We start from the raw sequence: 14,900 nt of genomic DNA, 5'->3' as shown, positions 1-14,900 counted from the left end.
CCCCCCCGTGTCCTCCGAGCAGGGTCCCCCGTCTCCCCCCCCCCCCCGTGTCCTCCGAGCAGGGTCCCCCGTCTCCCCCCCCCCCCCCGTGTCCTCCGAGCAGGGTCCCCCGTCTCCCCCCCCCCCCCCGTGTCCTCCGAGCAGGGTCCCCCGTCTCCCCCCCCCCCCCCCGTGTCCTCCGAGCAGGGTCCCCCGTCTCCCCCCCCCGTGTCCTCCGAGCAGGGTCCCCCGTCTCCCCCCCCCCGTGTCCTCCGAGCAGGGTCCCCCGTCTCCCCCCCCCCCGTGTCCTCCGAGCAGGGTCCCCCGTCCCCCCCCCCCCCGTGTCCTCCGAGCAGGGTCCCCCGTCTCCCCCCCCCGTGTCCTCCGAGCAGGGTCCCCCGTCTCCCCCCCCCGTGTCCTCCGAGCAGGGTCCCCCGTCTCTCCCCCCCCCCTTCCTCCGTGCAGGGTCTCTCCCCCCCCTTCCTCCGTGCAGGGTCTCTCCCCCCCCCCCCTTCCTCCGTGCAGGGTCTCTCCCCCCCCCCCTTCCTCCGTGCAGGGTCTCTCCCCCCCCCCCTTCCTCCGTGCAGGGTCTCTCCCCCCCCCCGTCCTCCGTGCAGGGTCTCTCCCCCCCCCGTCCTCCGTGCAGGGTCTCTCCCCCCCCCGTCCTCCGTGCAGGGTCTCTCCCCCCCCGTCCTCCGTGCAGGGTCTCTCCCCCCCCCCCGTCCTCCGTGCAGGGTCTCCCCCCCCCCCGTCCTCCGTGCAGGGTCTCCCCCCCCCCCGTCCTCCGTGCAGGGTCTCTCCCCCTCTCGTCCTCCGTGCAGGGTCTCTCCCCCCCGCGTCCTCCGAGCAGGGTCCACCGTCTCCCCCCCCCCCCCCCCGTGTCCTCCGAGCAGGGTCCCCCGTCTCCCCCCCCCCCCCCCCCCCCCGTGTCCTCCGAGCAGGGTCCCCCGTCTCCCCCCCCCCCCCGTGTCCTCCGAGCAGGGTCCCCCGTCTCCCCACCCCCGTGTCCTCCGAGCAGGGTCCCCCGTCTCCCCCCCCCCCGTGTCCTCCGAGCAGGGTCCCCCGTCTCTCCCCCCCCCCCCCCTTCCTCCGTGCAGGGTCTCCCCCCTCCCCGCGTCCTCCGTGCAGGGTCTCCCCCCTCCCCGCGTCCTCCGTGCAGGGTCTCCCCCCTCCCCGCGTCCTCCGTGCAGGGTCTCCCCCCCTCCCCGCGTCCTCCGTGCAGGGTCTCCCCCCTCCCCGCGTCCTCCGTGCAGGGTCTCCCCCCTCCCCGCGTCCTCCGTGCAGGGTCTCCCCCCTCCCCGCGTCCTCCGTGCAGGGTCTCCCCCCTCCCCGCGTCCTCCGTGCAGGGTCTCCCCCCTCCCCGCGTCCTCCGTGCAGGGTCTCCCCCCTCCCCGCGTCCTCCGTGCAGGGTCTCCCCCCTCCCCGCGTCCTCCGTGCAGGGTCTCCCCCCTCCCCGCGTCCTCCGTGCAGGGTCTCCCCCCTCCCCGCGTCCTCCGTGCAGGGTCTCCCCCCTCCCCGCGTCCTCCGTGCAGGGTCTCCCCCTCCCCGCGTCCTCCGTGCAGGGTCTCCCCCCTCCCCGCGTCCTCCGTGCAGGGTCTCCCCCCTCCCCGCGTCCTCCGTGCAGGGTCTCCCCCCTCCCCGCGTCCTCCGTGCAGGGTCTCCCCCCTCCCCGCGTCCTCCGTGCAGGGTCTCCCCCCTCCCCGCGTCCTCCGTGCAGGGTCTCCCCCCTCCCCGCGTCCTCCGTGCAGGGTCTCCCCCCTCCCCGCGTCCTCCGTGCAGGGTCTCCCCCCTCCCCGCGTCCTCCGTGCAGGGTCTCCCCCCTCCCCGCGTCCTCCGTGCAGGGTCTCCCCCCTCCCCGCGTCCTCCGTGCAGGGTCTCCCCCTCCCCGCGTCCTCCGTGCAGGTCTCTCTCCCCCCCCCCCGTGTCCTCCGTGCAGGGTCTCCTCCCCCCCCCCCCCCCCGTGTCCTCCGTGCATGGGTCTCCTCCCCCCCCCCCCCGTGTCCTCCGTGCAGGGTCTCTTCCCCCCCCCCCCCCCCCCGTGTCCTCCGTGCAGGGTCTCTTCCCCACCCCCCCCCCCGTTTCCTCCGTGCAGGGTCTCCCCCCCCCCCGTGTCCTCCGTGCAGGGTCTCCCCCCCCCCCCCCCCGTGTCCTCCGTGCAGGGTCTCCCCCCCCCACCCGTGTCCTCCGTGCAGGGTCTCCCCCCCCCCCCCCCCGTGTCCTCCGTGCAGGGTCTCCCCCCCCCCCCCGTGTCCTCCGTGCAGGGTCTCCCACCACCCCCCCCCCCCCTTGTCCTCCGTACAGGGTCTCCCCCCCCCCCCGTGTCCTCCGTGCAGGGTCTCCCCCCCCCCCCCGTGTCCTCCGTGCAGGGTCTCCCCCCCCCCCCCGTGTCCTCCGTGCAGGGTCTCCCCCCCCCCCCCCGTGTCCTCCGTGCATGGTCTCCCACCCCCCCCCCCCCTTGTCCTCCGTGCATGGTCTCCCACCACCCCCCCCCCCCCCTTGTCCTCCGTGCAGGGTCTCCCACCACCCCCCCCCCCCCCTTGTCCTCCGTGCAGGGTCTCCCACCACCCCCCCCCCCCCCGTGTCCTCCGTGCAGGGTCTCCCCCCCCCCCCCCCGTGTCCTCCGTGCAGGGTCTCCCCCCCCCCCCCGTGTCCTCCGTGCAGGGTCTCCCCCCCCCCCCCCGTGTCCTCCGTGCATGGTCTCCCACCACCCCCCCCCCCTTGTCCTCCGTGCAGGGTCTCCCACCACCCCCCCCCCCCCCCCCTTGTCCTCCGTGCAGGGTCTCCCACCACCCCCCCCCCCCCTTGTCCTCCGTGCAGGGTCTCCCCCCCCCCCCCCCCCGTGTCCTCCGAGCAGGGCCCAAGCAACCCCCCCCCCCCCCCGGTATCCTCCGAGCAGGGTCCCCCACCACCAAAAGAAAGCTATATTTGTGGGTGGGGGGGGAATATTAAAAATTCATATAGGTACAGTGTTGCATGACCGCACAATTGTCATTCAAAGTGTGAGAGCACTAAAAGCTGACATGTCAAATCGTACCAATTGCCAGCAATGGCACCTTCCTGATCGGTGCCACGCTGCATATGCGGCACCGATTTCAAAAAGTCCTTTCTGTAATACCTTTTGTGATTTCAGGCTGCGATTTACATTGACATGTGTGCAGAAACCTGCACAGATGTCTCTGAAATCGCCGGCGAAATCGGGACTGACATCCGGGAGTGAAATCCTGAGAGTTCAGCTGAAAATGCTTAAAAAACACAACATTCTTGCTGCGTTATCAATGCATTTCAATGGGGAGGTATGTTTTTTGGTGAGGTTTGTCAAATATGCAGCAAGCAGGATTTTTAACACTGCTTCAAAAAGAGCCAATAATGGCCGACAAATACCACTTCATTGAAATTCAAATGATTCATTAAAAAAAAAAGTCAGTTGCAGCCAAGTGCATCCTGAAGTTTCGGTTCAGAAATTTTGATTTCAGGGCACCACTAGTTGTAATGCACGTGGGCCCTTAAGGCCGGGTTCACAATTACACGACATTTGTATCACTTTGGTTCTGACTTTGCGTTTCGACTTGAAGTCTGACATGTGTCTGACTTCAATGAACAGGGATCTGAACTTTGCCTGCTGTCTTCTTGTTCTTTTGCTTGGTCTTCTCCACTGTCTTCTCCTTCTGTTCTTCTTTTGATGTTGACTCGATGCTCTCTCCCGCTCTAATGCCGGGTGCGCTGTGTGCCGCTACTTATATTGGCACCATCATGCCCTGGGCAGTGATGTCATAAGTGGTGGGGCCTCCAAGTGATGTCACATGGTGACCCGCCCCATGCCAATATAAGTAGTGGCACACCCGGCATTAGAGTGGGAGAGTGTCGAGTCAACATCAGAAGAACAACAGAGGGAGAAGACCGGGCAAAAGAGCGAGGAGACAGTGGAGGAGACCCAGCAGAAGACAGCGGAGAGGGGAGAAGAAACAACTGAGGCAGAAGACGTCAGCGGAGGACGACTGAGCTGCCTAATAAATTACTTTAAAAGCACGTGTAATGTGTTTTATTTTTGACACTTTTTTTTTTTTAAGGTGAATGGGTAGCAGTACAATGTACCCCATACTCATTCTGATAAGGTGGGGGCCAGGATCTGGGGGCCCCCAAAGCACCCCACCCCCCCCCCCCCCCCCATATTGAGGACATGCAGCCTGGTACAGTTCAGGTGGGGGGTTACCATTAAAATCCATACCAAACCTAAGGGCCTAGTATGCTCTTGGAGGGGGAACCCATGCCAGTTTAAAAAAAATTCAAGATCATCAGAGCACAAGTCGGATCAGTCAAGGCGGCGATCTGACTTCAGTGATATTCAATGGGCTAAAGTAGGAACAAAGTCGGACCAAAGTAGTGCAGGAAGCATTTTCAAAGTCGGACTAGTTAAGACGCCTCCCATAGGGAAATGTGAGCTCCCAGTATCAGAGCATTTGTTCTACCAGTGTGAACCCAGTCTTAGGCTGCAGCTTTAACAAGACTAAATGACTTTAGCAGGTGTTTGGAATACTTCAAGGGAGGTCAGAGTTCTATTTTAAGTAGGTCTAAGTGATGCAACGCACCGTTTGTGCATAGACCAGGGAGCCTTATCGTATTTTAAGCACGTTACTTGACTCCCTGACTTTTCTTATCACCCCCATTAATTGTTTTATATTTTGTCTTTACGTCTCTATAGGACAGAGGCAGGAATCAAAATGGGTGATGTGGAGAAAGGGAAGAAGATTTTTGTCCAGAAATGTGCCCAGTGCCACACTGTTGAGAAAAATGGAAAGCATAAAACGGGACCAAATTTATGGGGTCTCTTTGGTCGCAAAACAGGACAGGCTCCAGGATTTACTTACACTGATGCAAACAAAAGCAAAGGTATTGCAGATGTCATAATGCCGGTAGTAATGTAAACCAACAGTCCACATGCTTCTGCTCTTCAATGGGATGATGGCAAGTAGACATGTGCACTGGCAAAAAATGTGTTAGTTTTCGTTTCATTCCTTTTTTTTTTTTTTTTTTTTTTTTTTTTAACCACTTCCCACCCGGCCAATGCACATATACGGCCGGGTGGGAGCCGTCTACTTCTGATAGGACGTTCAGGAACGTCCATCAGAAGGAGCGGGATCGCGCGTGCCCGCGCAGCGGTGCGATCCTGATGCGCCCGTGTCACCCGGACACGGCGCATCTCAGATCGGCAAGGGGGCTTTCTAATTGGCCGCCCTCATCACATGACGGCCGTGTCCAATCACGGCCGTCATGTGATCTAAACAAACAGCCGGTTGCTAGGCAATCGGCTCCTCCTCTCCTCACACAGAAGTCATCGCTGAGGAGAGGAGAGCAGATCGCTGCAGCCGGCTGATGATCAGTGAGTATGAGCTGTTTTTTACAGCTTTTTACTCACTGATCACCAGTCTAGTGTAATACACCACACAGTATAAACACAGTCCCCACATATGTTCCCAAAACATACATGTCCCCAAATAATAAAAACACATGTCCCTAATAATAAAAACATGTCCCCCACATATGTCCCACTAAAATCACGTCCCAATGATTATCTGCACACATATATACGTGATCACCTGCACACATATGTACATGATCATTTGCGTACATATGTCCGTGATCACACAAACCAATTATTATACACTTAACAGATTTTTTTTTTTTACCAAAAACATGTAGCAGAATACATTTTGGCTTAAATTTATGACAAAATTTGATTTTATTGGATTTCTTTTAAAATAGAAAAAAGAAAATATTGTTTTTTTTCCAAATTTCCGCTTTTTTGCGCTTATATCGCAAAAAATAAAAAACGGAGTCGTGAATAAATACCACCAAAATAAAGCTCTATTTGTGCGAACAAAATGATAAAAATTTAATTTGGGTACAGTGTAGCATGACCGCGCAATTGTCACTGAAAGCGCTAGAGCGATGAAAGCTGAAAATTGGGCTGGGAAGGAAGGGGGCGAAAGTGCCCTGTATTGTAGTGGTTAAATAAGAAATAACTAGCTAATTATAACTATTAAATTATAGGTATTGGAATTTCCTTTCAAATTTGGCTGTTAGTGAACGTAACAAATTTATCCGAAGTTATGAATTACCCGAAATAACAAATGCCGCATCTAAACAAACAGAACAGAATGAATTAATAATAATAAAAAAGTTTTTATTATTATTCATCATGTTCCATTCATTCAGATAGGGCATTCGTTATTTCGTATAATTCTTAACTTTGGATGAATTCGTTACGTTCACGAACAGCCAAATTTGAAGGGAAATTCCAATACCTATAATTTAATAGTTAGCTATTATTTCAGATTTTCAAATTTTACAAATATTCAGAAAAATCAGTTAAGCGGCTTTTCGTTAATTTGGATGTTTGAACGTTAAACATTCTTTACAAAACAAATTCAGACCGCAACGAATTTCACATGTCTAATGGCAAGTGATCCTGTATGATGTACAAAGAATCCAAATGGCTACCGCTGTAGAGCAGGCGTCATAAGTTGTCTGCCAACTGCTAGATCCCCCTGCAAGAAACTACGTTCCAAACACTGACATTAATATTAACCATTTACTGACCGCCGTACATATATATATGCATTTTGTGGTTATAACAAGCTCGTGGCTACAGCTGCAATCATTGGTATAATTTTTTTTTACAGTTGGCAACCAGCGGTATAAAAGCGATCTGAGGGTCTCTGCAGCCCCCTGATCATGATGTAAACAAGACTGATCACTGTTCTGACAGGAGGGAAGGCATGGATCCTGTGTTCCTGCAAAGCAGTGACAAGGATCCCTGTCTTCCCCAAGTAAAAGCACCTCCCACACTGTTGTATAACACAAGCTAGGCACACAGTAAACACTTTGATCGCCCCGATGTTAACCACTTCCCAGCCAGTGCAATTAGTACAGTGACGGTGTATATTTTTTTTAGCACTAATCACTGTATTAGTGTCACTGGTCCCCAAAAAGTGTCAGGGGGTTATTTACGAAAGGCAAAGCCACTTTACACTGCATGTGCAGTCGCTCTAAATCTAAGGGGTAGATCTGAAATGAGGGGAAGCTCTGCTGATTTTATCATCCAATCATATGCAAGTTAAAATGCTGTTTTTTTATTTTCCTTGCACGTCCCCCTCGGATCTACAGTGACTTTACTTCCAAGTGCACTTTCAGTGCAAAGTGGATTTTCCTTTAGTAAACCACCCCCTCAGTGTCCTAATGTCTGCTGCAATATCCCAGCACCGCTACAAGTTGCTGATCGCCGCCATTACTAGTAAAATAAATGATTTAAAAATATCTGATAATTTGTAGACGCTATAACTTTTATTTTATTTTTTTATTTTATTTTTTTATGCAAACCAATCAATACATGCTTATTGGTTTTTATTTTTTATTTTTTGTTCCTTGTGTATATACAAAGCGCTATTTGGTGGGGGGAAAAAAGGACACACGTTTTATTTGGGTACAGCGTTGTATGACCGCGCAATTGTCAATTTAAATTAGTGCAGTATCACAAAAAATGCCCTGGTCATGAAGACAGGTAAATCTTCCGGAGCTGAAGTGGTTATAAGGTGCTGTTAGCATCCATATCCCCACAGCTCACTGCTTCTTGCTGCGAAAGATTACATTTGCTATTCATATTAGTATAAGCATGTATACAGCTGATATATGCAGGGGCCAGAACTGCCTGCTATGTGTCCAAACTCTTCCCTAAAGTGGCGTATACACTGTAATAAAATCAAGCGAACGATCATCCGATTTTCCTCCTTGGAACCAATGAGTGTAAATTCTCGTACGACAAAGGCTTTTTTTTTTTTTTTTTGTTTCAGATCATGAACTGTCTTTTCTGATTTTTCTTATACGAAAATGGTACCCATTAAACAAAAATAATTTGTTCTGTTCCCATACGAGAAAAACTTTGGTGTTTGTCCCTTCGGGAATTTTCATACGAAAATTCTGAATCGGCCGTCGAAAGTTCTGTACACACTATGCGAAAATTCTTTGGAAAAAAATGTTCGATTTTCTTACAGTGTGTACGAGCTTTAAACACTTTCACCTACAGGTAAGCCTAGATTAAGGTCCAAGAAATATCTGTAGGTCCAAGAAATATCTCCTAAACCTACACGGTTTAGGAGATATTTGCCGAAAGACAGGCACTGCTGTCTACGGTGCATGCGCCGTAGACTGCGGCGAACTGAGCGCGGCGTCGTCAGCGACGAATATGCCGCGCGTGTCGGCTCCCGTGCGCGGGAGTGACGTCATTGCGGCGGAGCAGTGAGACTACACCGAGAAGATGGATGCGCCGGACTACAGGGGACAGCGGTGAAATCGCTGGCTCCTGTGTCAGGTAAGTGACACATAATGGACTACTATGTGATGCATAGTAGTCCATTATGCTTTGCCTTTGCAGGGAATGAAAGAGGAAGTAAACTCATCAGGGTTTACTTCCTCTTTAAGAGGTAGGAGAGTGAAATTGACTTCGGGAGGCGATTTGTATAAATGTCTGTGCAGGAACCCGCACAGATGTCTGTCAAATCGCCCCCGAATTTGGACTGCATTGCCGGGTTGAAATCGTGCAAGTTAAAGCTGAACTCCGAGATAAGCAAATATGGTCTAAATACAAGAAGCATGCATGTTTTTCTTTGAATCTTGTGTGTACTTTGTGTATTTCTTCCAGATCTGTGCAGTGATCCAGTTTGAAAATGTACCTCTCTGCAGGAGTTGCCTGTAATAAAGACCAGTTGCTGCTGCTCTCTCCTTGTACAGGGTGACTGGTCTTGTCTCCGCCCCCCTTTTGTAGTTTTCTGCAGGTAGCCTATTGTGGGTGGAGTTAGTGGGTCCTTCCCACAGCTCTATCTGCACAGGCTGTGTACAGCACAGTGATGTCACCACTACTTTTACAAAGGTAATAACTGGGTTTGCAATAGCATTTGGTGTACACAAAGTGCATTATTATCCTCCATGCTTAATAAGAAATATATTTAAATAAAAATGTTCATGCTTGGAGTTCAGCTTTAAATTGAAGAATTAACTAATGTGTAGGATTGTAGGGAGGGAATTTAGACTTCTCTTTTGTGCTTGCACAGAGGTATCCTTGCTAGTAACAGCTCCCCAGATCTCAATAAACGTGGAGCCACAATATCCAATGGCAAACAGCACCACCTACTGGCAAATGCATTGATTTCTTCTGGATAATTTAAAAATGCCAACTTGAGAATAATTTTTTATCAGTTTGATTTTCGTTACCAAGCACTATAAACGGCAATAGGACAATCTTTCCTGACATCATTCTTATTGCTTTCTACAGGGATTTGCATCTATGAGAGCATGCACCATACACACTTAGATTTTCTGCAGATTTTTGTCTTCAGATTTACCAAAACCATATAATATGAGGTCAAACCTTAAATGTTTAAATTTGTATGCAATCAGGCAGACTCTCTCACTATATAGTTGAAGGTAAAACTAAAGAAAATTGTATAATGTATGGCCAGCCTAATGCCTGCAGATCCTATTTAACCGCTTGCAAACCAGCCAGCGGCAGGTTTGCTCTCCTGAGCCAATGGCCCTAGCTGTATGTCGACTTGCGCAGTTGCAGGCGGGTGCCCGTGGGTCAGGCAGACTTTATGTCCGCCGGTGATACGTGATCACCTAGTACAGAGGCAGAACGGAGATCTGCCTATGTAAACAAATGGATCCCCATTTTTGTCAGGAGGCATGACAGAGATTTACTGTTCCCAGTCATCAGGAACAGTAATCTGTCATGTCCCTGGCAGCCTCCCCCCCCCGATCACCCCCTAGTGTTAACCCCTTCTTTGCCAGTGTCATTTTTACATTGATCAGTGCATTTTTATAGCACTAAACAATGTAATAATGTCACTGGACCCCAAAAAGTGTAATTTGGGGTCAGATTTGTATGCTGCAGTGTCGCAGTCCCGCTAAAAATTGCAGATTGCTGCCATTACTAGTAAAAAAAGTCCCTAAATTTGTGGCACGATAACTTTTGTGCAAACCAATCAATATATACGCCTATTGTGATATTTTTGGTAAAAAAAAAATGTAGAAGAATATATATCGGCTTAAACTGATGAATAAATGAGATGTATATTAAAATGTATTTTTTTTTTTTATTATTGTTCAAAATTGTCACTTTGTTTATAGCGCAAAAAATAAACTGCAGAGGTGATCAAATACCACTAAAAGAAAGCTCTATTTGTGGGAAAAAAGGACATCAATTTTGTTTGGGTACAACGTTGCGCAACCTTCTCTTATTTGCTTCATTTTGGTCTATTTAAAGATGCATCGCATAGTAGCCCATTATGTGTCACTTACCTGACACAGGAGCCAGCGAAGTCGCCGCTGTCCCCTGTAGTCCGCCGCATCCATCTTGTTGGTGGGGTCTCGCAGCTCCAGGCTTCGGCGAAGCTGCGATGACGTCAATCCCGCGCATGCGCACGGGAGCCGACATGCGCGGCAGCTCCGTCGCTGAGAATGCCGCGCTCAGTGCGCCTGCGCGCCGCTGTTTACGGCGCATGCGCCGTAGACAGCGGTGCCCGTTTTCGGGCAAATCTCTCCTAAACCATATAGGTTTAGGAGATATTGCTTGGACCTACAGGTAAGCCTTAATCTAGGTTTACCTGTAGGTCAAAATGGTTTGTAAGGGTTTACAACCACTTTAAAGTGGGTCCAAAGGGTGAAGGTTTCTTTTACGTCCTATGCATGAAGGTAAAAATATTCAGCATGCAGCTCCTCTGTAGCACAGCACACATCCACCCTCCCCGCCTTCATACTTGCCCAAGCCTGATCGCGAACCAGTGATGTGCACGAGAGCAGCTGCCCTCCCAGGTCTTTGCCTCCTTATTCGCTGTCAATTACAGCCAGTGAGGAAGGAGTGGGGGCACAAGTGTTCCCATAGCAAGTAGCTTGCTCTGGGGGCACTCTGAGGAGAGGAAGAGCCGGTTGGGAACCCAAGAAGAGGAGGATCGGGGATGCTCTGTGCAAAACCATTACACGGAGCAGGTTAAGTATAACATGTTTGTTTTTTTTTTTTTGTTTTTTTTTAATTATGTTTTAATATTACTTTAGTATGCCATATAAAGTATGAGTCAGCAACCCGTAGATCATAGGTAGTTTGCGGTCTGGGCTGGTTGACCCGCCATCCCAGAGCATCAAAGTGCAATGCAGAGGGAATACTTATAAAGTTTCCTCTGTAGTGTCAGCTTCTGTACCTTGTAGGGTGATACCTACTGCACTCACCTTCTTATCCCAGCTAGCGGTCTCCAGAGTGCCGGTGTTCTGGCAGAGAGTGTCCTGTCATCATATAGTGTCCGCCCCGTACTGTGCATGTGCAGTACGGAGCAGACAAAGCTTCGGAAAATCTCAGAAGCTGAATGGCGCCTGCGCCGTGAGTGGAGGTGGTAGCCCCACCATCCAAGCGGACATAGGGTTGGGAAAATTAGAGGGCCCCTCGCGGGCGAGCTTTGCTCGCCGCGCTTCGGGCTCGGCCTCGCTGCGCTCGGCTCTTGTATATTCCAACTCTATATCCACTTGGATGGTGGGGATAGAACCTGGATTCACGGCGCAGGCGCCGTTCATCCTCGGCTATTTTCGGAATCTGTGTTGCTGTGTACTGCGCATGCGCAGTACACAGCGGACACTATCCGATGGGGGACCATATATGATAGGACACCGGCAGCAGAAAAGAGGAGATCTTCAGGTCAGTGTGAAGCAATACACCGGCATAATAGTTATAAGGCTCTTCTCACACCGATTTACTGAATGAAAAGTAATCCAAGTGTGTTTGACAGGTGGGCCGCACTCAATACAACACCTTTAATGATAAAACGTGATCCATACACCAACAGAGGCATAGTTACAGTGTGGATACTGACAAGTTTCACACCGACCAAACATATCCTTTACAGATTGCGATCAGGTGCAGTCCTCCAAAGCTTTCACACATATTAAAGGAGGAATGGGTGTGGAGGTGATCGGTTTGCAATTGGCACATTAAAATGAACCTAAGAAAAGGAGAGAGAGGGTAGGAGCTGTCTGCTACATTTCAATACAGTCTGTTGTATTCCTGTATAGCCTTTCTAAGCTATGTAAGGGGTCATATGCACATATGTATGTGCATTTTTTTCTTCACTCCCCCATCTGGGTGGAATTCCCCTTTGGGTACCATTTGGCGAAATTTTATTGGTGAACATGTATCAGATGACACTTGGAGTTGGTGAGTGATCATTTATAGGGACTTAAAATTTATTAACGGCTCCTACCCTCTCTCCTTTTCTTGGGTTAATTTTAATGTGCTGATTGCAACTGATGACCTACACAAGCATTCCTCCTTTCATGGGTGTGAAAGCTTTGGAGGACTGGACCTGATCGCAATCTGTAAAGGATACGTTTGGTCAGGTGACCAGTAGGTTATACGTATAAAAGACAGATTGGGGTCGGTGGTCCTACAGCTATGATTAAGCACCACTAATGGTGTGAAACGTGTCAGTATCCATACTGTACCTGTGCCTCTGCTGGTGTATGGATCATGTTTTATCAATAAAGGTGTTGTATTGGAGTGCGGCCATCCATTTTCCTTTCTCTACTAATTGCTTCTGCTGAGCCGACACCCTTTATCTCAAAACTGCAAGGATGGTGTTAATGTGGGATCGTCACCTAGAGCGGTAATCTCTTTGGATTCTGTGTTTGAGGTGGTCAGATTACAATATGTTGCCTCCTCACCACCTGATTTAAACCCGCGATTGCGACATGGCAGTATGGCAATTAAAAGTTCAAATCGGATGTGAGCAGGAGACTCTGTGTCTGGTTATCTTTGACTTCTCCCATGTTGTTCAGGTAGATCTCCACCTTTTTAAGGTTGCCTACCCCTATATAAAGCATTTTGGTTAAATCTGATTCAGTGCAAAAAAAAGAGTCCTTACACGACTTTCTTTTTACCAGTCCTAATTCAGCTCAGAAAATCATAATAATGTGTAAACAAAATGACTTGGGATGATTGTGATGAGAACTTTTCCTTTTTTGGCTTGCAGATTCTTAGTTATGAAATTATTCTTACCTAGGATCAAAAGTGCAGATGTATGTCCATGTAAAAGATAATAAATGAATAGAACAAATAATGCTCAATGGATTATTGTTTCCTTTTTCACAGGTATTGTGTGGGGAGAAGATACTCTGCTAGAATATCTGGAAAACCCTAAAAAGTATATACCAGGAACCAAGATGATTTTTGCTGGGATTAAGAAGAAGAACGAACGCTTGGATCTTATAGCCTATTTAAAACAAGCAACGTCGGAGTGATTAGTCTAGAATAGATGTATTACAAATGTAAAAGCCATGTTTGCAGCTGACGGCCACATTTGTGTCATTGTAAATGTTGTCATACTCATCTAACAAACTACAAGAAACACAACGCTGAATGTCAACTGGAGGGGTGATGCGTAGCTCTGTGATCCGTTAAGGCTTCTGAAATATGATTAGATGAAAACATAAAGGGAATCTATTGTGAAGGGGTGGTTCATCCAAAAAGATTTGTTAGAAGATGCTGGTGAGTAAAATCACCTACTGGCTTCTAAAGTCACTTGTGAACTCTGACAGCAAGATCTCTACTCTGGATCTCAGTTCCCGGCCACCTTCTGGGGGGTTGATTTACTAAAACTGGAGAGTGCAAAATCTGGTACAGCTCTGCAAAGAAACCAATCAGCTTCCAGATTTATTTTTTATTTTTTTGTTAAAGCTTAAAGGGATTGTAAAGTAGCTCGTTTTGCACAGAGTGGCCCTGAACCTGCTCTTCTGGGGTCCCTCGGCGGCTGTCTATGCTTCCTCCCGCAGGTAATTCTCACGTTCATGCGAGCTCCCTCGCATTGGTGAGAAGCACCTGCGGGCGTGCTCCCGTGATACAGCCGGCTGCTATAGGCGCTTGCTGTATCACGCGGCCCCGGCGTGCTGCGTCATTGGATGTGATTGACAGCAGCGCAAGCCAATGGCTGCGCTGGTTTCAATCCATCCACTCCAGCCAATCAGCGGCCAGGCTGAGTGGCGAAGAGGACGGCAGGGGCGAGCGCGGGACTTTCGAGGGGTCAGGTAAGTAAAAGGGGGGGGGGACTGGGGGCGCCGGCAGTGTGAGATGTTTTTTCACCTTAATGCATTAAGGTGAAAAAACATTTACCTTTACAACCCCTTTTAATTGAACAAGCTAGAAGCTGATTGGCTACCATGCACATCTGCACCAGGTTTTGCACTTTCCAGCTCTAGTAAATCAACCCCTCTGTGTCCATTATTAAACACTCTAACACTACCTGTTGGGTTTTTAGCAAATTTTACATTCTGGATAAAGGTGGCAGAAGAAGTGAGACTCTTGGATGGAAGAGCACAGCTTGGGTCTCAAAGACAATTAGGATGCCAATGGATGATTTGTTAATTAATAAATAATCTGTTTTTGGTAGACGAACCCTTTTACGTAACTGAATTCATATTTATGATACTTTCTATTTTATGTTACACATAAGTTAATAGTAAACTAATATGACAGTAAATTTGGAGTGTTTGGTCTTCTAATTTAACTCTAATTTATCTCTGTTAAACTCTGTGGATCACACACTTTTGAACTTGGGGGGAATTTAAACTGGAAAACGGAGAGCGGTGAGGATCACTCCTGTATAGATATCTAGCGGTGAACAATAAAGAGGCTATTTAACATAAATGCCAAGTCCCAGTGTACAATTCCCTGTTTAACTATGTATTATTGATAAAAGAAATACTCCTGCACTGAAGGCCACAAAATGTGCTAAAAGGAAAGCTGCTAGCACAAAACTCAGGGAAAGTGTCACAATAGAAAGCCAAAAATGTGGCGTGCTAATGTGTAATGGGGAAAACTGAACCAACCAGTA

At 49.6% G+C, this 14,900-nt stretch overlaps 1 protein-coding gene across 1 annotated transcript; it reads left to right on the top strand.

Moving 5' to 3' along the window:
* Positions 1 to 4,678: 4,678 nt before the first annotated feature.
* Positions 4,679 to 14,546, top strand: LOC143924058 (cytochrome c, somatic; the record flags this gene model as incomplete). Its single annotated transcript, XM_077448091.1, is given in 2 exon segments — positions 4,679 to 4,866; positions 13,163 to 14,546. Coding segments are annotated over 2 exon segments (318 nt in total). The 3' UTR covers positions 13,312 to 14,546.
* Between the last annotated feature and the right edge of the window lie 354 nt (positions 14,547 to 14,900).

The sequence above is a fragment of the Lithobates pipiens genome, unplaced genomic scaffold (genome assembly GCF_037356315.1).
Source record: "Lithobates pipiens isolate NorthernLeopardFrog02 unplaced genomic scaffold, aLitPip1_a1.2 Scaffold_22, whole genome shotgun sequence".
NCBI lineage: Eukaryota > Metazoa > Chordata > Amphibia > Anura > Ranidae > Lithobates > Lithobates pipiens.
The sequence above is the reverse complement of the archived record's forward strand: the minus strand, read 5'-3'. Positions and strand labels throughout refer to the sequence as shown.